This window comes from Grampus griseus (genome assembly GCF_964374135.1).
Source record: "Grampus griseus genome assembly, chromosome: 18".
In the NCBI taxonomy this organism is placed as follows: Eukaryota; Metazoa; Chordata; class Mammalia; order Artiodactyla; family Delphinidae; genus Grampus; species Grampus griseus.
The window spans coordinates 78,962,372-78,983,392 of record NC_139012.1 but is presented as its reverse complement, the minus strand read 5'-3'; the positions used below and the strand labels follow the sequence as shown (position 1 = coordinate 78,983,392).

Sequence of the window (21,021 nt, the reverse complement as noted above, 5' to 3'; positions counted from 1 at the left end):
GTTCTCCCAGAAGGTAATGCAAATCCCTATTTTGCCTGTGCAGATATGTCCTCATGTTTTTTATTTAAAATTATTCTGATTGTGTAATGTCCCCAGTGTCAGTCACCCTAGGCTGGTAAATGAACTATAGCACCATTCAATAAGTTTCATGCAACAGTCTAGCTAGACACCCATGAACAAATCACACATGGTCAAAACAAAAATGTCATAAAAATATTTAGTGAAAAGACATATTTTAACTCCCATTTATGGATTAAAAAATACAAATAAAATTTTATATTCAGCTTGTAACTGGCTCAGTACATGGCCTTATTTCCTAAAATCGTATTGTAGCATCTTTTGAAAAATTAAATGCAACTTTATACCTTTATTAATAATGTTAATAGAGGTAAATATTTAAACAGTATACTCATCCCTGGGTCTCTTAAAAAAACTGAAAAGTCAGTATAAGTTTAAAATTTTAATATTTATAAATTTAAAAAATTTTACACGTGCTGAATGGTAGCAGTGCTAACATTTTGTGACCATCAAACCAGAAACTCACTGCATGGAGCCTTTTCCTTTGTACAGAGAACCAAATCACAATACCAACCTTTGCAATCTGTCAATAATTGTATGTGGTAAAAGACACCACACCAGGTAGCCCGGGCTCAGGACACACTTGAGGTCACATCCCCGTTAGGTACATAGTGCAGATGCAGTGCTGAATGTCAGGCTAGGAAAATTAGCTGTTAGTACATTCTGACAGCTCCTAAGAGCTGAGAGGCCTAAGAAAACAGACTTAGAAGAAAAGCCAAAAACAAAATCTCTCCACTGCTGGGAAGTCTGGGACCAGGCGAAGAGCAAACCACAGAGGACGAGGGGGACAAAGATAGTTTGCAGTGTGAGCCTCAGGGGGCTAACACACGGGCCTCCCCGCCACCACGTTTCCGCCTTTACGAAGGCTTACGTGTACAGAGCTAGGGGCCAGAAACACATCCCCTCATCCATCCTCTTTAGAACAGAATGGATGCCCATTATTAAGCTTTTATCTTTACCTGAACCAAATACAGTCTTTGGCTAAATATGTCATGGGTTCCCATTATAATCAATCAGCAATATTTCACATTTCTTACATCTAAATTAAATCGTTTAAAGTTCAACGTGAACCATGGCACTCACTGCAAATTAATTTGAGCTCAGCAATATACCTAAAGCTGGACATTTTAAAATTTCAGAAAATCAATTTTTCAAGAATTCTTAGATGCAGTGTTTTCAGAATATAGTTACCAAGTCAGAGAATATCCACCTACATTTTAAAATAATTTAAAACATTATTACATCCTCAAATCAGCTATGTTGTTTTATAGAGGAATTTACAGAAAATTATAATGTTAAAAACTCATATCCAAATCAGTGCCTTATTCTCTGGTTTTGAAAAACCCCTAAGAAGTACTGAGGTTTCGAAACAGTTAATATTTTATTCAGGAGCTAACAATGATAATCATCTGTCAGAGACAGCGAACTTACTAAGGTCTAATGACAACACCTCTAATGACAGAGGTGGCAAACAGAAAGAAGTAAAATTGTAACAGACAAAAATAGTATTTTAAGGGTCCAACTGACACGGTAAATTAAGATACTCAAACTTGAAATCCTTGAAACTGACAACTTGTTCCCTTCAATACTTGAGGGGTTCATACGAGTATTAACAGAAATGGGAAATATGGTGATAGGAAAACTACGAAGACTTGACATTTTTTGGTAGAAGAGAAAGTTCAAAGACAGTAAGGGAAGTTAAATAATGCTGACTGGGGTAAGCATCACAGAGGTGTTTGGTTTTGAAATGCAAACTGTGAAAAAACAGTACTAACCATCTCCTCTGAACAGTGATGTAATATAATTAGAAACACGGTTTACAACGAAGTAAGACTAAATTCTTAAAACCAGTTTGAAAAAAATTCCAAAGCTTTTTTACATAAAAGGTCACACTGTTGAAAACTCACTGCAGTGATGGTTACATGCCACTGTCTCCCAACAGATGAAGAGACAGCAAGGACACTGTCAGATACTGTCTCAGGTGGCCTACCCCCCAGGCAGCCACCCATCCAGGACCACAAATGCAAACCAATCCTTCAAACAGAGCTACAAGAATTAGTTACAGGTGCTGCCACACAAATACAAACTGTGAAGGTACAAAGTCTGCAGAGACTGTGCCTTCAGAAATAAAAGGGCCAAGGAAAATAAAAGCAAGCAAAGACTGAACTGAAAACGGAGGTGATAGGATACTGTGTATGAATAAGAGAAAGTTTATAAAACACAGCATTATAAAAAATCAAATACTCAACAGTGTCCCTTTAACATATATAGAAAGGGGCACAAATAATGTTTTTGTTTTTAAAACTCCTTTGACAACAGTTTTAGCAGTAAAAATCAATTTACTAGAATTAAGCCAGTATTCTTGACACCCACTGGGCCAAAAGCATTAAAACAAAACGCCCCAAAACTGAAAAGCCAACAAACATAGCTGAAGACAAAACTTGACAAAATAAAAGCCCCAAACTAAACAAATATCCAATCAGGAAAACAAACTGCGAACAACTGAAAAGAGCCTGGCTGTTGCCATTAAGTGGCCTTTCCCACTACCTAAAAACGGTGGTGGCGTTTCCTTCCAGTTTGCCACTAACCAACATTCTGATGATATCTTATGTATTATTTGGTCCAATCTGAAGAAACTCTTGTTTCAATTAAAAGCGGTCTAATGAAAATGCAGGACTGTAATAAAATCTGGGCAAACAGCAAATACATCTGTCTAGATAAAAGATATTAGATACAGATGCCCTTTTTGTTTACCATGGCATTCCTTTCCTACTCATCTTTATTTTCAATAACAACTTGATTACAGTTTTGTCACAGTCAGTGGACCAATCCAGTCGGCTGCGTGTCTTGGTGCCCTTAGGCAAAGGAACAGGGACATATTTAGCTCACAACTGCTGGGCGCTAGGGAGCTGGGAAACATGAAACACCAGAAACAATGCAAACAAAGTGACTACCGCTGCCTCTGACTTCAAGTTCTTTAAGGGAAAGAAGAAGAAATCTAAAAGTAAATGCACTGTCCAAAGTATGTTTAAGAACACAATAATACGTACGCTTCAGGAAGAGTGATACTAGTTTTGCCCTAGATGTCTTTTAAGACTTTTTGCTCCACCTCGGTTATGTTCTCAGAAAGCCGTGGCTCTAGGCTTTGCTTTCATCTGCGTCCAGCGGCGCCTGCCCAGGCTGGGTGGAATTCAGATGCTCCGTCTCCTTAACTGCAACTGCCAAGAGCACGGAGCTGCCCTCACCGCTGTGCAGCCGTGCATGGGGAGGCGCATCCACTCTGTGCAGTCCAGCTGTTACCACCACATTCGGAGGTCAGCCGAGCACACGATGTTAAGGACGGGACGAGAAAGCCCGCCCGTCGGAGGCGCAGTTTCAGAACGCGCCTGTTACTGTGCTGTGTGATTCTGACACTGAAGTGGGCAGTGTCACGTGCCCGGTGTTTGTAAGTTAGCTTTCGTTTCCATAATTTAAGCTGGCACACAGAGTTAAGGGGAGCATGGCAGCAGTACAAAAATCCTGATTAGAAAAATCAAACTACAGGATCTAAAGTGAGTTTTTTAATCTCTTAAATTTACACGGCTCCTGTGAAATGAGTATAACACCCACTCTAGAATAATTACTGCCCTAATGTCCCAATGTGTGAGAGTCTATATGAATCAGTAATTCACACCCTTTAAAATAGTTATTGCTTAAGCAAGCCATTCAGAGCAAATTATTAGCCATGGGCTACGTGGCTGGACAGAAACATACTCAGAAAGTTACACTACATCTGAATGAGCCTTTCACTTCACCCATAAAACCACATAAATACACACAATCAAGAGGGCCCCACGTTCACAGCAGCTAACACCCTAACCCGACTCTGACGCAGCAAGACTGGATTTCTTACTAAACAAATCTGCTTTGTGTAATTCCTTCTTAAAATTAAGGCAATGAAATGGCTACAGTTCCTAAAGTTCTTCTTATGGAACAAAAATATACATGTATTTTCCTCCTCAAGTTCAGGCATCAGAGTAGGTTCACAAAACCTGCAATTACCGGGCTACTGTGACACAAGACAGACAGGGAGAGCGTGGTAACAGGAAGCCAAACACCTGGCGGTGCCCTTCCCCCTGCCCAGTCCCCTCCCCCTCCTCAAAGGGAGGGCTGGGCAAGCACACCCCTCTAGACGCTTTCCGGCCTTCTGCACTGACTGCAAACTGCAGGGGTGGCAGAGGAGAGGCGCTTATCAAAACCAAGAATCCAAGGTCCAACAAACAAATGCTGACTCTGAGGGTCTGTCTACAGGTGGGCCCAGGAATCTGTCTTTTCAACCAGCTCCTCAGTGACACAGATGAGCAGATATCCAGCTGATATCTGATAGTGAAAACGCTAAACTTTGGGTAGCCACCTAATGCTTTGATAAAGAGGGAAAAGGCACTGAATACGTATTTCATGGTGCCCATATCTCTTTGCACATATGTGGAATTTCATTTTGAGAATCTGAAATCACCATTCAAAAGCTACAAGACCTACGACGGACTGAAGGTAATGCTTCCCTGCACCACACAGTGCCCTGCCAGGCTCCCAAAATCCAAACGGCCAACGAACTGACAAAAAGGACAAGACTCAAGTCAACTGTTAGCAATTCAGTGCACTTTGCAGGAAGGATCTGATTAAGCATAAAGCTCTGTTGTTTATTTTACACAAAGGAGACCACCAACATTTGCCATAAACTCTTCTAAACTCTTCAGGAAGGCCATCTTCTGCTTCCGGTCCAGCACAGGGGGCGTGCTGCTCGCAGTGAGCTTGTTGAAGGCGTCTGCTAATCTCTGGTAAATAACTGGGTCTTGCTGACTTGACAGTAATGTTTCAACCAGTTCAGAATATTCCGCCTGTTGAAGAGATAAGTACACATAAGAACACGCACCTTCCTCCAATACCACACGAAATACAAAGTAGTGGGCTACGGGGGTCCCAAAGGCAGGGTCTGACAGCTCTTTTGAATATTTAACATTTACTAAAAGTTTACTGTCATCTAGGTACCGTTCCAAGCTTTTCCATTAGTAACTCACTGTTTTATAACAACCGTGTGAGGAAGATATCGTTTATATCCCTGTTTTACACACCAAAGTTCTTCCACACGGTGAGATCACACAACCTACCCAAGAGCACAGGCCTCTGAGCAAGAACCGGCCACGCGGCGCCAGAACCCATACGATCACCTACCTTGTCACGCTGCCTCTTCCTTCTGTGTTTTCAAAGCACTTTTTTTTTTTGCATTTTACGGTAGATTCTTAGTACGACAGATTTACGGTAGATTCTCAGGCCCTAAGTCTGCAAGCTGACTCTCAAATTTCCTGGAGGTTTACACAGACGTCTTGCCCACACGGCAGCAGCCACGACACGGCAGATGCGCACACGTGCAGATGGGGGCTGCGTGGGAGGTGGCGAGGGGCGGAAGGGAGCGCTGTGCAGAGGGGCTCCCCGAGGAAGGGGCTCAGCGACACAGAACAGTAGGGCATGGCTGGAGTTTTCCTGGGTTTACTGCCCTGCATGTAAAGCCTTACACAGAGGAGAGGGTGTGGGGTTAAGGGGAACGGAACCGGGGCAGCTCTCAAAGCTAAGCTCTCATGAGAAAAGCAGGCCTGTCACTCTTCCTCATTAGCTTCTTGGGATGTCATGATAGATGCAAATGGGGAAACCAGATGTTAACTCCATTTGGAAAAGAGTAGTAAGGCACGCCCCCACCGCACGAGTCCAGGGGGCCACGCTAGCTGCCCTTCCCAGAGGCAGGCCTGCGCACGGGGATAAGTATAAACTCAAGTCCCCCCCACCCACCGCGCCCCCTGCCTGAGAAATGGCAGTGCCTCCAGGGCCAGCCCAGCCCCAGTCCCTGATCCCTTGTCTACAACGTGCACCCAGGTTTTTAAAAGGACATCAGAGGGGCTTTCCTGGTGGCGCAGTGGTTGAGAGTCCGCCTGCCGATGCAGGGGACACGGGTTCGTGCCCCGGTCCGGGAAGATCCCACGTGCCGCGGAGCGGCTGGGCCCGTGAGCCATGGCCGCTGAGCCTGCGCGTCCGGAGCCTGTGCTCCGCAACGGGAAAGGCCACAACAGTGAGAGGCCCGCGTACCGCAAAAAAAAAAAAAAGACATCAGAACGCAACGGCTTATGTATGCAGAGCAAGGAGGTCCACCCCCAAGAAGGGCACCATCCGCAGAAGGCAGTATCCAGGGCAGAGGCAAGAGATGAGTCCAGAGCCGCCCCACCTGGGGCGCAGGTGCTGCAGGAAGGGGGTCTTTAAGTATCATGCAAGACTCCTCAAAATCCTCCCTTTTTAAAAGAAGGGAAATAAAATCAAACCCTGCGTACCAGTCACAGCAAATGCTACAACCTCTATACTGAAGGAAAAAAAAAAAAAAAAAAAGCTGCTCTGGCCGATGACTTGGTCATGCTGGGTTGTGTGCCTGTGCGTGGGGAGGAGGGGTGGGGGTACAGACTGGAAACCGAGGCAGCTGAGGACCCGACACAGCTCTTCTCGCACACCTGCCGGGCACCCTCCACAGGGACAGGGCGGGACAGGCGAGCCAGCCTAACCTCCTCTGCTACAGCCCCGTCACGGGGTGCTGCAGAGGCTTTCCAGGCCCCAACCAACCAGTTTCCAGACTGCGCTACAAATAACACACTGCGGCTTTCCTGCTTTCTGAAGGCAGACTCGTCGGGGTCCCCAGGTCTATCCGTCTTGATTCCTTGCAAAGCTGTGAGTTCCTCAAGGACAGAGACTGTGTCTCCGTTACTTTGTCCTGAGTCCTGGTTCCCAGCACAGCTGTGTAAGGACAAGCTTTAGGGCAGCGATCGACATAAAGGACGGTTCATAACAGTGGAGAAGGGAAAGTAGTTGCTATTAACAGCTTGTCAGATAAACACAAAATTAAACGTTAGAGAGTGTGAAGAAATACAGCCTTGGACTTCCCTGGTGGCGCAGTGGTTAAGAATCCGCCTGCCAATGCAGGGGACGCGGGTTCGAGTCCTGGTCTGGGAAGATCCCACATGCCGCAGAGCAACTAAGCCCGTGCGTCACAACTACTGAGCCTGCGATCTAGAGCCTGCGAGCCACAACTACTGAAGCTTGCGCGCCTAGAGCCCGTGCTCTGCAACAAGAGAAGCCACCGCAGTGAGAAGCCCACGCACCGCAACGAAGAGTAGCCCCCCGCTCGCCGCAACTAGAGGAAGCCCGCGCGCAGCAATGAAGACCCAACACAGCCAAAAATAAATAAAAAAGAAAAGAAATACAGCCTCACTGAATGGTGGGGAAGCACCGAGGCACAGACCCTCTGAGGACTGAGGGACAAACAGCCCATCTGTCTGAAAATCCCCTCACTACACAGAGCGAGGGGCCCGGGGAGGCGCGTCCAGTACCTGATGCAAGCACACCAGCGTGTAGAACGCCTCGCCAGCCGCGGTGGTCATTTCTGTGTTGTGCTTTTGCAAAACCAGCATATCAAACACCAGCTGAAAGTACACAGTAACACCTCTCAATAAAGACACATGATGACCATATAACCCTCCAGCCGCTCCCCATTGCGAAAGGGAAAAAGAAGGACAAAGAGGTTATTCTTCTTTATTAAACAAATCTGAAAAGTAAAGAAAATGGTTTTTAAAAAATCCAAGGATAACATGAAGATGTTATTGCTTGCTGTGGTGTATGAAATAATCAAATTATCAAATTCCATGTTATATTCACCACATAAAATTTCAGGAACACAAAATAACCGTGGAGGATAACGTATCCAAGAAAGCTGATCTCCAAAAACTGCAGTGAACAGAAAGGCATGATCTCCTCGTGGATGAAGGTGCTGCCCCCTGGAGGGAAGACCCCCCCCCTCCGCCCTCCCCGGGCAATGACTGCACCCAAACATCTCACCTTGAGGAAGTGCCGTGTTGCCAGGAAAAGTGGCGAGTCTGTCTCCTGTGCTTTTGCACACTGTTCAGCTAACGGGGTCAAAGCTTCCAGGCACAGCTGGCAAACCTCCGAACTCATTCTGATCACGAAGGTCAAAGAACAAACTAGAGATACTTGACTTACAGAAGATAAACAATTAAAGCTATTATCCAATGGATGGCTGTTTCTAGAAGGTGAGTACGTCGGTGAGTCTTTACTGAGCTAGGTGAGGACAGGAGAGTCCCAGTGTTTCCAAGATTATCCGTATGTGTCTGGGGCCCAGGACTGGAGCTTTGTGTGTGTTCTGACTGTGATGCACACAACCAAGTGGCAAAGATCAGAGACGCGGCAACAGGATGTGGCACTACTACCTGGGCTCCATGAGACAGTGACTTTGGGGCCCGGGGCCGAATGCCTCTGGGTCTGTGAAAGGAGGACGAGGGGGCAGGTTAATGAAAGAAACACAGAAGTAGGGCAGCTATAGGCATGACTGCTTTTTAAAGAAATAAGACTGAACCACAAAAGAAAAAATACAAATTTTGAAAACTTTTCTTCTAGCAACCTCTTTTTCCCTAGTGACAAGTGATCACGATGTTCACTCAAAGGATATGACGTCATTCCTAGTTCCAACGAGTACATCAGACTTTTAAAAAGATCTTCAGGAAGCTGTGGTATTTTTTCAGGAAAAATCTCACAGATAAATGTGATTAATTTGTAGTATTGATTACAAAGGGTTGGAAACTGAAAAAGAAATATTAAATATTTAGATGTTTAATGATATCTAACTTGTTTTCATTAATGGAATAAAGTAATAACCATCAAGCTTCTAAGTATAATGATTTGTTTAAAACATATACAGGATACAGAAAACACAAAGACCTAATTAAATGTAAAAGTGAGTTACAAAAACGGGAACACTTTAGTAACTAATATGAAAGTAACACGTAGCAGAAACAGTCATCTTCTGGATAGTTACCAAAGCCATAGCCAATTCCAGGTGTTCTATGTTTACCTTGGAAAAGTGAACAAAGCAGCCAAATCTCAAATTACTAAACGGCCTGTGAATAAAAGCATTTGCATTCAAGCATGTGGAAAAATACAAGAACGTAATACAAACTGTTAAAATCAGGATTAGAACGGAGTATTCAGCCTTGCACACTTCCAACATCTATTTACTGGTTGCACAGTCCTGGAGAACTGAGGTAAAAAGCAGGTAATCTACAGCTAACCTCATTTAAGAAAATACACATCTAAATGTCTAATGGTTTATTTGATGAATAAACACCAAAAAACAAAAGAACCCGAAAAGCAAATCAATACACAGAGCTTCCTAAACTTCCCATCCTGCTGGCTGCCTTCCGCAGAGACACTTCTCCAGGAGGGACAAGCCTACAGTCACAGCCGCGCGCTGGGAACCTAACAGCTCTCACTCTGACCCTCAACTGCACAGGCCCCTCCCAGCCCTGCTTCCTCCCCAGGCCCCTCCCTCTGCCCCTCTATTTTGTCCACCTCACTCTTCCTCTCCAACCTCCCACCTCCTGACAACGCAGAAGACACCCTCCCTCGATGGTACTCAGAGTGGGAGAAAGGGCAGCCTCATCACCACCACACCCTTGACATCAACCAGTGAGAGAAACCAAGGCCCAGTACAGTCAGAACGTATGGAACTTGACCAGCTGTGTGAGCCCTGGTTTCTTACCATTCCATTTCTCCACGGAGCGGCTGGGAAATGCCCTCTGCTGCCCAAACCCTCAGCCTGAGAATGATGTTGGGAAAGCACCAGAGAAATACACTACACATGAAACTTCCTGTATTTGCTGAACGACAAATGACGAGGGAATCAAAACCGCGAACATCGGCACTCGGGTTCTAGAAGAACCAGCCTTTCCCTGACACTGAGGGATCAGTGAGTGCAGGGCTCCAGGGAAGGCATGGGTGTGAAGGACACAGGACAGCCACACAAACACTTTATTTCCACACACACTTAACAGATGAGTAGGTACTGGCCCCCTTAATTAAATCGGACGTGTATTCGTGCCTGAAATATCTTGAACCTTCGAGTTCAAGCATATGCGGTTTTAACTTCACATTCCTTTCTTCACTTACCTTCAAGAGGTCCTGTGACATCAAGGGCAGAATCAGGTTCACTCCATATAACACAACATCGGCTGCCGACACAGATCTGTTTGCTGCTGGCCCAGGCTCCTGACCCCTAAACACTTCATCTATAAAGTGAGAACAACGCAGTCTTACAGCCGTAACATCAATAAACCTACGAAGGTGGGTATGTTCTCCTGCATGAAAGTGAAAGCGAAGTCAAGCCCCCAAGACAAAATAAATCTACAAGAGGATAATACAGCCTTTCGTGTTGTCCTGTTTAGGGTCTGAATACTGGACGCAGATATTGTGTTTACATTATCATTCTACGACGATGAAAGTAAAACTAACGCTTAATCAATGTTTTTTGAAAAGTAAAATTGACCCCACTGACACATTTGTCATACTGTGAGTTAAATAATTTCCATAGTACTATTCACTTTTCTCCTAGGTGTGTGGGATTTTTCTAAGCTGGAAAGGAATGGGGGGAGATATAGGAATTAAATATTGCATAAAAAAAAGAAAGTTTTTTTTAAAAAGCTACTAATATGACAAAGGATTATTACCCTTAATCCATAAAGGAGGCACATAAATTACTCAGAATCTTAAAACCTTAACAGATAAAGGACCAAAATCCACAGACAAACACCTAACAAAACCATAAGCCCAATGAAAAAAAAACAAGTTCGATCCAATCATTAAGCAAGCAATACAAAGTTTTTGAAGGTACTACTTCTGATTCATTAGATTACAAGTGACTTCTGAATGATAACATGTAAATGGTGGTGAGGATACAGTGTGATAGTTACCCTCAAAAGCAATATAATAAGAGACTTTTGAGCGCTGTATATAGTAAGGATATAAACATAAATTTAGACAGTGATTCATCCACAGAAGTAATTAGTTTATCACTGTAACAGCAAAGTTGTAAATACTCCAGATGTCCTGTATTACAAAAACAGGGTTAGGTTCCAAAATGTGGATTACCACGCAGCCATCAAAAAGTCATGAAAAATTTTAATGACAAGGAAGAGGCTAATAATACATTAATGAAAAAGGCAGAATATAAAATTATATTTGGAGCATAATCACAAAAAAATTATACAAAATAACCAAAAGGGAAATTAACAAAATGCAATTACTCTGGATTATGTCAAAGCATGGGTGATTTTTCTGTCCCTGTACTTCAAGTGTTTTCTATTATGAGCGTATTTACTTTCAGAACAAGGGGGAAAAAAAGGACAAAATGTGGTAAAAAAAGCACTTCTACTTAAAAACCACGTTTTCAGCCTAATTCTTTACTTTTCTCCAAGAGCCTCAGTTCCAGCTGCAAGAATCCCATTTTCCAAAGCCGGGCATGGCGAGCCTGGATCCATCCAGTAGGAAGCCTGGGCCTGCTGGGCCGGGGCCATGGCAGGCTGGCCACCGCCGCTGGGTCTGCTCGAGAGACGGCTCCTGGCCTGGGTTGTGGGACTCAGCTCTGCAGCCACGGGCTCTGCCAGGGGCTCAAGAATGTCATGCAGAGGCTCATTTTCAGTTATGCTTTTACATCTCACCTGGTATGTTAATTTTATTTCATAATATTTAAAATATTTTCTCTTATCTCACCTATTATCTGTATTTTATTTTTAATAATTACTTAAAAATATTCTCTCCCTTTTTACCATCTATTTTATCTGTTGCTTGATCATTTCCTATTTTAATTGTCTTCATTTTCTTTTTTCTAGACCTCAACCCTATCCACCTTATTCTATTCTTTTTACCCTTATTTTGTACTTTCAATCCTGAGCATTTTGGCCTCAATTTCTTTTCTAACATTGTATTACGATTTCAATCCTTCTGCTTTTTTCTTTTGAAAACCTGCCCGTCCACACTTACCCATACTGTTTACTCCACAGCTCACTCCCAGGGGAGCCTGAGAGGGCTTCTGTCCCCTCCAGATGCCCTTCATACAAAGCTCTCCCATCCCTCTCAGTATCAGTTCTTAACTGAGAGTCAGTTCATCAGGGTACAGGGCTCTTATCCTGGTCCTTACACCCCTGGGAAGTCTACAAATCAACTAACACGGCATGTGAACCTCAGCGGGTCATGTAACATACACCCTTCAAGGCAAAGGCTCAGAACAACTTGAGGCCTCAGAGGCACATCTGATCTAGAAAAGGTGAAGCAACCCCGGCCTGAAGGAATCAGAAAGTCTGGGACCGACACGCGCACGAGTGGCTGGGCCTGGAAACAGCGGCAGCGGACGCCCTTCACCTGGTGCCCTGTCAGCCGCCCAGGGCAGTGAAGCTCCTGGGCTGAAGCTGACGGTACCTGGCACAGGGCAGCTCTGCCAGAAACCTCTGCTGAGTGAACCGGTGGAGGGAACAGAGAAGAACACGTCCAGTGTCAGGTGTGCTGAGCGCAGGGGGCGAGAAGGGGTCGGAGGAGGGAGGGGCAGCACCACCGGCTGCCTGCGGGCAGCTCAGTCCGGGGAGGAGACGTGGACAGCACATCTTCCCCGTGGAGCTGGAGGCCCCTGTGTCCTGAGGCAAGGCAGGCGGTGGGCAAGAGGTGCTGAAGGAGAGCTGCGGACACGCGGGGCTCCGGGCACCCGGACACGCCTGCCTGTGACAACAGCGGTGACGAGAACGGCAACGGCAGGCACCGGAGGTACCTGCCGGCACATCGTGAACAGTTTGGCAGGCACCGATCGTCACAGCCCCTGTAACAGCAAGGGAGGCCCAGGAAGGCAACAGACTCCGCAAGGTCATGCTGCTGGGGAGCCCCAGGTTAGGGCTTTGGAGTGTCGCCTGTCAGCCCCCAAGTCCAGTGGCTCCCAGGCTGCAGTGGGCACAGGGCTGGGGCTTCCTCAGAGGACACGGAGGGGGAACTCGTCAGTAAAGCGAGCTCTGACACTGGCCTCTGAAGTCAGACGCTGGGGTGCGCGAGCTGCACACCTGCAGGCAAGTGGTGTAAACTCCTGGGCCTATTTCCTGGCCTCTAAAACGCGTGCACCAGTGGCACCAGACTCATGCTGCCATGACAGGGACAGTGCCCGGCACTGGCTAGGAGCCTGGGACAGGGAAGACACCAGCACTTTCATCTCTACCAGAGGAAGGCCAGGCACACAGGGCTGTTGGTCCCGCCCTGCCCGTGGCCGCGGGGACCGGCTGGCTTCCGCCTGTTCTGTAAATGGGGCCTCCTCGTGAGACGTCACATACCGCAAGCACTGCTTCGCTTGGACAGAAGCAAGCGCAGGCCTAGAGGCCGAGCGCGGGCGCGCCTACCTGTGTCGCTGAAGTCTATGAACTCCTTGGACAGGAGGTTGGTGAGGAGCTCCATGATGAGCAGCAGGTCCTGGTACTGCTCCTCCTCCTCCGCGGGAGCGTCGGCCCGCTGCCGCCCCACGTTGTTCCTGGAGTACACGCGCAGCAGGGTGAGGCACGCCTCGTACAGGTTCATGGCTTTGGACTGGGAAAAAGCAGGCAGAGGTCAGGCTGCTGGGGGAGCCTGGCTGGGGAACATAAACACTACAGAAGTCCAAGATGTAATCCAATAAATTTACTCTGAATCCCAACAGCAGCTCTAACGCTTGTCGTAAACTACATTACAGCACTGACGAAAATGAGAAAGCATAAAGATTACGGTTATATTTAAAACATTAGTTTTCTAACAATAAAATTTGACACTCTTTTTGTGTGCATTAGATTGTGCCTACTAGAAAGACAATACAATTTTGGCAACAGAACCGCTTTACTCCTGCTCTTTAACTTCTTGTACGACGTGGATTACTTTAAGCTGTAGAATGGTTTAAGGTGCAGAAGCACAGAGCACCAAGCATTAGAATAAAGGGCACTGGCCTGAGCTCTGAACAGTGCACCTGTGACGACTTTTGTAACACTGACCAAATGTAACCTCACTTTTAAGCTGGCTCCTTTGATCTACAACAACAACAAACACACAAATCACGAACATCCTTGCTGACTGAATATAAAAGAACTTAGTGTATCTGAACATTCATCTGACTTACAAAACAAAGATGCAAACTGCCACTTAAAATGCTAAGTCCTAGGGTTCTACCACAGAGCAATTTATTAACATTTTCTACCATAATCCATTTGTTTTATCAAATATTCCTCATGTGAATGAGTTTGACAGAGTAACATATTAGCCCTAAGAAATGCCTCATTATTAACATTTTTAGGGCAAGAATTTACATTCATTCAATATGCCTTCCTCTGAACTCTGAGTTCTTTTGAAAAATCTTTTGGAGGTATAGAAATATTATCTCAAATAACGTTCATTTAATCTGAAGCAAAGTATCTATCATTTTGTTATAGCTATCAGGAGTTTTGATCTGGAAGGGATCAAAGTAGACCGTGCTCACCTCTCCAAGATAGCATATCTGCTTATGTGCAACTTCAACAAAAACTTCTATGATGAGATTGACAGTCTCGGGGGTATTTTTGTAAACTTCCATCAATCCAATGCAATTGGTAAGGAAGTCCATTAAAAAGTTGAAAAGGATGGCTACATTGTCAACCTGGGTAGCCTCAGCAATGCCACACAGGGCCTCCAGCGTGGCAGTGATCTCCTGCTTCACCTCCTCCTGCTGGCACATCTGCGGAAAGTTCTCCTGGTTTATCACTCTTAAGAATCGCTGCTGAAGAGGCTGAAGAACCTACAAAAATAAAGCGTGAAGTTTTTAGAAGTCTGATTTACATGCTTCGTTTCTTCAGCTTGGGTAAATATTTACTTTCCAAAACATTTCTAATTGTTGGAGGCAAAAAAGCACAAAAAACAAAAAAATACCCGAACCACATGTTACAAGCCCCACTTTGAAGGGGATCCTAACTTCTGGCAAACAAATAAATAACACAGCACGTGCAAAGGTGCTCATATCACCAGTCAACAGGAAAACGGAAATGAAAACCACAACGAGATACCACCTCACATCTATCAGAATGGCCATCAAAAAGACAAGAAATAACAAGTGCTGGCGAGGGTGTGCAGGAAAGTGAACCCTCGTACACTGTTGGTGGGACCTCAAATTGGTACGGCCATTTTGGAAACAGTACGGATGTTCCTCACAAAATTAAAAATAGAATTACCATAGGATCCAGCAATTTCACCTCGCATATTTATCTGAAAAAGTGAAAACACTAATTCGAAAAGATACACGCACCCCTATGTTCATAGCAGCACTATTTATAATAGCCAGGACACGGAAGCAACCCAAGTGTCCATCGACAGATGAATGGATAAAGCAGACGTGGTACATATATACAATGGAATATTACTCAGCCATAAAAAGCAAGGAAATCGTGCCACTCATGAAAGCATGGATGGATCTTGAGGGCATTATGCTAAGTAAAATAAGTCAGACAGAGAAAGACAAATACTGTATGATCTCACTTATTCGTGGAATCGAGGAGGGAGGAAGACAAAGATAAAAACTTTCAGTTACAGGATTAATAAGTCCTGGGGGGCTTCCCTGGTGGTGCAGTGCTTGAGAGTCTGCCTGCCGATGCAGGGGACGCGGGTTCGTGCCCCGGTCCGGGAAGATCCCACATGCCACGGAGCGGCTGGGCCCGTGAGCCATGGCCGCTGAGCCTGCGCGTCCGGAGCCTGTGCTCCGCAACGGGAGAGGCCACAACAGTGAGAGGCCTGCGTACCGCAAAAAAAAAAAAAAAAAAGTCCTGGGGATGTAACGTACATCATGATGACTATATGAGATGTAGGAAAGTGAAGAGAGGAGATCAGAGAGTTCTCATCTCAAGGAAAAAAACGCTCCTTAATTATTTTTTTTTCTTTTACTTTTTTTGGTATCTGTGAGATGACAGATGCTGTCCGTGTCACAATATATGTAAGTCAAACCATTATGCTGTACACCTTAAAGTTATACCATGATGTATGTCAATTACATCTCAGTAAAACTGAAAAAAAGAAATTATTACTTATGGAAAAAATATAAGTGCATGCTATCATCATACTTCCTTAGGTAATTTAAGTTCAAAAGAAGAAAAAAAAAGACTTCCTTGACACCATTCACAGGATTCTGCCACTATCTTCATCTCTTTCCCATTAGCAAAAAAAAAGAGAAGATATTTCATAAAGGGCCATAGGGTAAATCTTTTACACTTTACAGGACGTACTATCTCTGGCCCAACTATTCAATTATGATTTCACTGTAGTGCAGAAGTAGCCATGGAAAAGATGTAATCGGTTAAGCATGACTGTGTTTCAATAAAACTATTTATAGGGACTTCCCTGGTGGTCCAGTGGCTTAAGACTCCACGTTCCCAATGCAGGGGGCCTGGGTTCGATCCCTGGTCAGGAAACTAGATCCCACGTGCCACAACTAGAAGTTTGCATGCTGCAACGAACACCCGTCGCAGCCAAATATATAAATAATTTTTTTTTTTTTTTTGCGGTACGCGGGTCTCTCACTGTTGTGGCCTCTCGCATTGCGGAGCACAGGCTCCGGACGCGCAGGCTCAGCGGCCATGGCTCACGGGCCCAGCCGCTCCGCGGCATGTGGGATCCTCCCGGACCGGGACACGAACCCATGTCCCCTGCATCGGCAGGTGGACTCTCAACCACTGCGCCACCAGGGAAGCCCTAAATAAATATTTTTTTTAAACTTTATTTATAAAAACAGCAGGCCAGATTTGGTCTGTGGGCTGCAATGTCCAGCCTCTGTCCTACTGGGTGAAGACCAACACAAAGCTCCAGCCTGTTTTTCCCCTTCCAACTCCCCTGGGTATAAGAGTAAACAGGCACATTCATGAAGAGGATCTCTTAATTCTATTTAAAGCTGCACGTATGAAAATAAATGATTTAAACTGGAAACACATGGTCAGGCTGATTTCCATTCTGGCTCTGAAGTCGCAGACTACTGCCTATTTCTGTTACTGTGCCCTTTCTCAACACTAAGGGCATCCAGTCACAGGGATTACAGGCTGGCAACCTACATGCACTGGTAACTCTTGGTTCCCAATTTAAACCTTATTATATAAGACGACGTGTCCAGGGTGGTGGCTATGGCTTGAATTACATCCCGCCAAAATTCATGTGTTGAAGTCCGAACCCCTGGTACCTCAGAACATGACCTTATTTGGAAATAGGGCTGTTTCAGATGTAATTAGTTATTAAGATGAGGTCCTTTGGGCGGGCCCCTAACCCAGTATGACTGGTGTTCCTATAAGAAGGGGAAATTTGGAACAGACATGGGCACACGGAGATGCAGGGGAATCAGGGTGATGCACCCACAAGCCCAGGAACGCCGCAAACTGCCAGCAAAGCACCAGGAGCTCCGGGAAAGGCCGGGAACCCCAGGCCCTCCGTCACAGCCTCAGAAGGAACCAGCCCTGCCCACACCTTGATCTTGGATTTCTGGCCTCCAGAACCGTGAGACAGTAAATTTCCGTTGTTTAATCCACTAAGTTTGTGGTATTTTGTCAAAGCAGCCCTAGCAAGCCAACGCAGTGGTTAATTTGTATGTCCTTGTCCAAGACAAAGGAACATGTCACGGGTTCTTCATGGAGAAGCAACACACCAGCTCAGGCTGTCATTCGCGTCGGGGAAAAGGTGTCTAAAGTGCCGGGCACTCGACAGCGTTCAACGTCCTCACGCAAGCAGGTCAGCAGGTCGGACAAACTCTAAGCGCCAACCCACTCGTTAGGAGGGAAAACACCAGAAAAGCTATGTTTCCACAGACTGTCTGCGGCAACACATAGATGAAACGCCGGCAGGGCGACGTGGAAAAGCCGTCAAAGGCAGGGGAATGGTTACCTCTGTCCAGTACTGCTGCTTGGTCTCTGCGTCCATGTGAGCGAAGCCCCCCAGGACAAGCGCCTTCATCAGCGTCCTCTGCACGGGGCTGGACAAGAAGTTCAGAGGTGGGCTTCGGCTCGCAAACTGCTTGGCTAGGTTCCACCAGCTTTCACACTGGATCACCAGGTTTGCCCTGCAGGGAGAGACAAGACGCATTACTTGCTTACACTGCATGTGCACTAAGTAAACAAAGTGCAGGGCTACGAGCTTCAACTTCTGTTTCAAGTCCAGCACAGACAACTTGGTATAGACTTTGGAGTCTTGTATTCAGACCCAACTAGCCATTTGTCAACGTAAAGTTTATTTAATCTCTCTTAATTATCAGTTTCCTGATCTATAAGATAAAGATAACAACAGTAATAACAGCCCTAAATTTCATGGCTGAGACTGATGAAATGATTAAATCAGATACTTCATATGAAGTGTTTGCAACAGTACCTAATAAATTACAAGAATTCAATAAATAGTAGCCAATGACAGTAATAATAACAATCATTTTCCTATATAGTAAGAAAACTGAAAACATCTCCAGAATTTGTTGTAGAAAGCACTAAAAATTTTACTTTGCAAAACTAAATTATTGTCAAATTATCAGTTTTTCTCATCTTTAAAATGGGATAATACTAATGCGATAGCTGAAAATTCAAATAAGACTATTCTATATTAAAACTGTAAATTACTGAATTAAATATGTTACTCATAAAGATTCTCTGATGACAAATCCTTGAACATCTATGCAATCTTCAGTCGTAACATGGAAAAGCCCTGTTTGCACTTGTAACAAGACTATGATATATTTTTTAAAACACATTGCTCCAAAAACGCTGGGTCTACCTAAACCTTAGGACCGTGTAACCGTTCACCACTTGAAAAGACTCCACTGAAGTCACACATGTCAGCTCACCTCTCCCTTCTCTCCACCAAAGTGACGAGCAGCTGCACTGTGTCATTTGCGAGGTCCTGCTCACTGCTGCACACCGAGAGGTTGCTGAGGACCTTCTGCAAGAGGTAGCCAACAATCCACTGAGAGCCCTCTGTGTCTGCTCCAAATGCTGTACTGAATGGCACGCTTATCTTCAGAGAAAACAAATTTTTTAAGGTCAGAAAGAAAGATCTGCCGGAAAAAGGAAAGAAAACAAAAACAAAAAAACCCGTAGAGAAATCAAACTGAAATTAGCACTAAATCAGAAGTATTGCTTACTTCACACCAATTTTCTAAATGTATTCATTTCCAAAGTCCAAAAAGGAACATCATCAATCCACTGATGTTTCCCAGTGTGGTTTTCCTATTAGCTTTAATTATTCTCATATTACATACACAGTCACACATTCACACCAAATACAAAGAACATAAATTAATCCATTCCCAAACAGTACTCTGAACTTAATATAGGTTAAAATAAGCAGAAATCACATGATATGCTCTAGGAAAAGTTAACAAAACGGCACGCTGTCCACACAGTTTTCTCCAGTGTGGAAGATGCTCAGCTCTTACTCACATTCTGATGAGAAAATCACCAAGAAAAATGTTCTCATTTCTATAATTCCCATGCTCATAAATCCAAACGAAATCAAACGGTTTTACATTCTGACCTGATCGTACAGTTTCTCATCCACCAGGAGATAAGTCTTTGCCCAGCGTTTTAGAAACCAAACAATATCTTTGCCCATCTGAGGGCTTAGCAGGTGCGTGAGATCTGCCCTTATTGCCCGAGACTCAACTTCTGAAACTCTGAGAACAGCAGACAACAGCCTGTAGGTACAAAAAGGAAGTCATTTATTCCTTTATCAGTTTATTGGCTGTCTAACCATATTTTTTTCCTAAAAAGCCCTTTTCTGTTTCTCAACTCTCTGAAGTTTTCTTCAAGAGGGTTGGAGACAGATGCCCCATTTTACTGCTGACCTTTCAGGAAGCAGGAGAAAAGGAAGAGAGTCGTGGCTGGACTAGTCATGGCCTCTGTTGGGCTGTGATTACACGTGCGAGTCTCAGCACTACTGTCTAAAGAGATTTTTCAGGTTCAAAACAGAGAAATGCACACAGTTAAAAGCTACTTAAAACCCATGGACACTGGTCGTTTTATGGTGTGGGGACGGGCCAGCGACTCATCCAGAACGTTCTGAATACTCAGTCTTGTCTCTAAATCTGACAGTCCTATTTATTTCCTAACAAACTTGACTTTTAACGTTATTTTTAAATAAAAATGTTGCTAGAATTACCTACATAAGTGCATGTATTGTCCTTTCTACACTACCGAATTCATACGCTGAGCAGCGTTAACACAGCACGATATGCAGACCAGTAAAAAAAAAAAAAAAAAAAAAGGCTTTGTTCTGGGTTTGGAAGGGGGGCACAAGGGATCTGTATTTAACCTGACTTTAGCTAAAAGGCAAAGAAGCAAAGGACTTAGGCGAAAGAGCCCATCATGACACCATTCTAGGAATATCAGCGCTAAGGCAGGAACGCTGCTTTCATTGCTGCTCTCAGGGTGAGTGAAGCCATCTCCCTGCTGTGAAACCTCACGGCAGTTTCAGCCCCTGACCCACTGCTACCTCCTTCGCAGCTGGCGACATCCCCCTTCTCTGACCGTCTTCTTTACACAGGTGGGTTTACGGTCTTCTTGTTTCACTACATACACTCGCTATGCCAACAGTGCTCACAGTTTTAAAAATGATTTTAGAGTGTATGTGAGCAAAACTAAGCCAACGATCTCACAATGCATTTTAAGTTGAAGTATCAAATTTTCCCCATAAGAATAAAGAGCTTAAATGATGTAATCTGCAGGCTCTCAGAACGTGCACTAAGCAATCACAGCAACCATGTAAATGTATGCACTGGGATTTAACTACCCTAGAATTCTGATACCCATCACCATCCATGTGAAAGAGAAACAAGTTTTTCTTTCACAGTTGGAAGCTTTACACTTTCTTTTTCGCCTTAAATTTTTATTCCTATTTCATTTCCCCACAGACTATTATCCTAATATAATAAACTTCTTATACTCGCTTTATCGATCACACCATATACTTCTCTGAAACAAGTATGTATAGATATTAAAATATAATTTTTAAAACTTTCCAGTGATAAGACTGTGTTAAAAATGT

General features: G+C 44.5%; 1 protein-coding gene across 1 annotated transcript in view; it reads right to left on the bottom strand.

The window, feature by feature from the left end:
• Nucleotides 1-203: 203 nt before the first annotated feature.
• The window catches only part of XPO4 (exportin 4), a gene marked incomplete at its 5' end in the record, with an annotated part of 103,334 nt that continues 82,516 nt past the window's right edge, over nucleotides 204-21,021 (bottom strand). Inside the window, 10 exons of the mRNA XM_082675474.1 lie at nucleotides 204-4,955; nucleotides 7,482-7,574; nucleotides 7,987-8,104; nucleotides 8,615-8,745; nucleotides 10,111-10,229; nucleotides 13,371-13,554; nucleotides 14,471-14,764; nucleotides 17,878-18,052; nucleotides 18,824-18,993; nucleotides 19,513-19,672. Of these exons, the coding sequence (XP_082531600.1) occupies nucleotides 4,758-4,955; nucleotides 7,482-7,574; nucleotides 7,987-8,104; nucleotides 8,615-8,745; nucleotides 10,111-10,229; nucleotides 13,371-13,554; nucleotides 14,471-14,764; nucleotides 17,878-18,052; nucleotides 18,824-18,993; nucleotides 19,513-19,672 (1,642 nt within the window). The 3' untranslated portion in view covers nucleotides 204-4,757. The remainder of the gene's footprint in view (nucleotides 4,956-7,481; nucleotides 7,575-7,986; nucleotides 8,105-8,614; nucleotides 8,746-10,110; nucleotides 10,230-13,370; nucleotides 13,555-14,470; nucleotides 14,765-17,877; nucleotides 18,053-18,823; nucleotides 18,994-19,512; nucleotides 19,673-21,021) is intronic.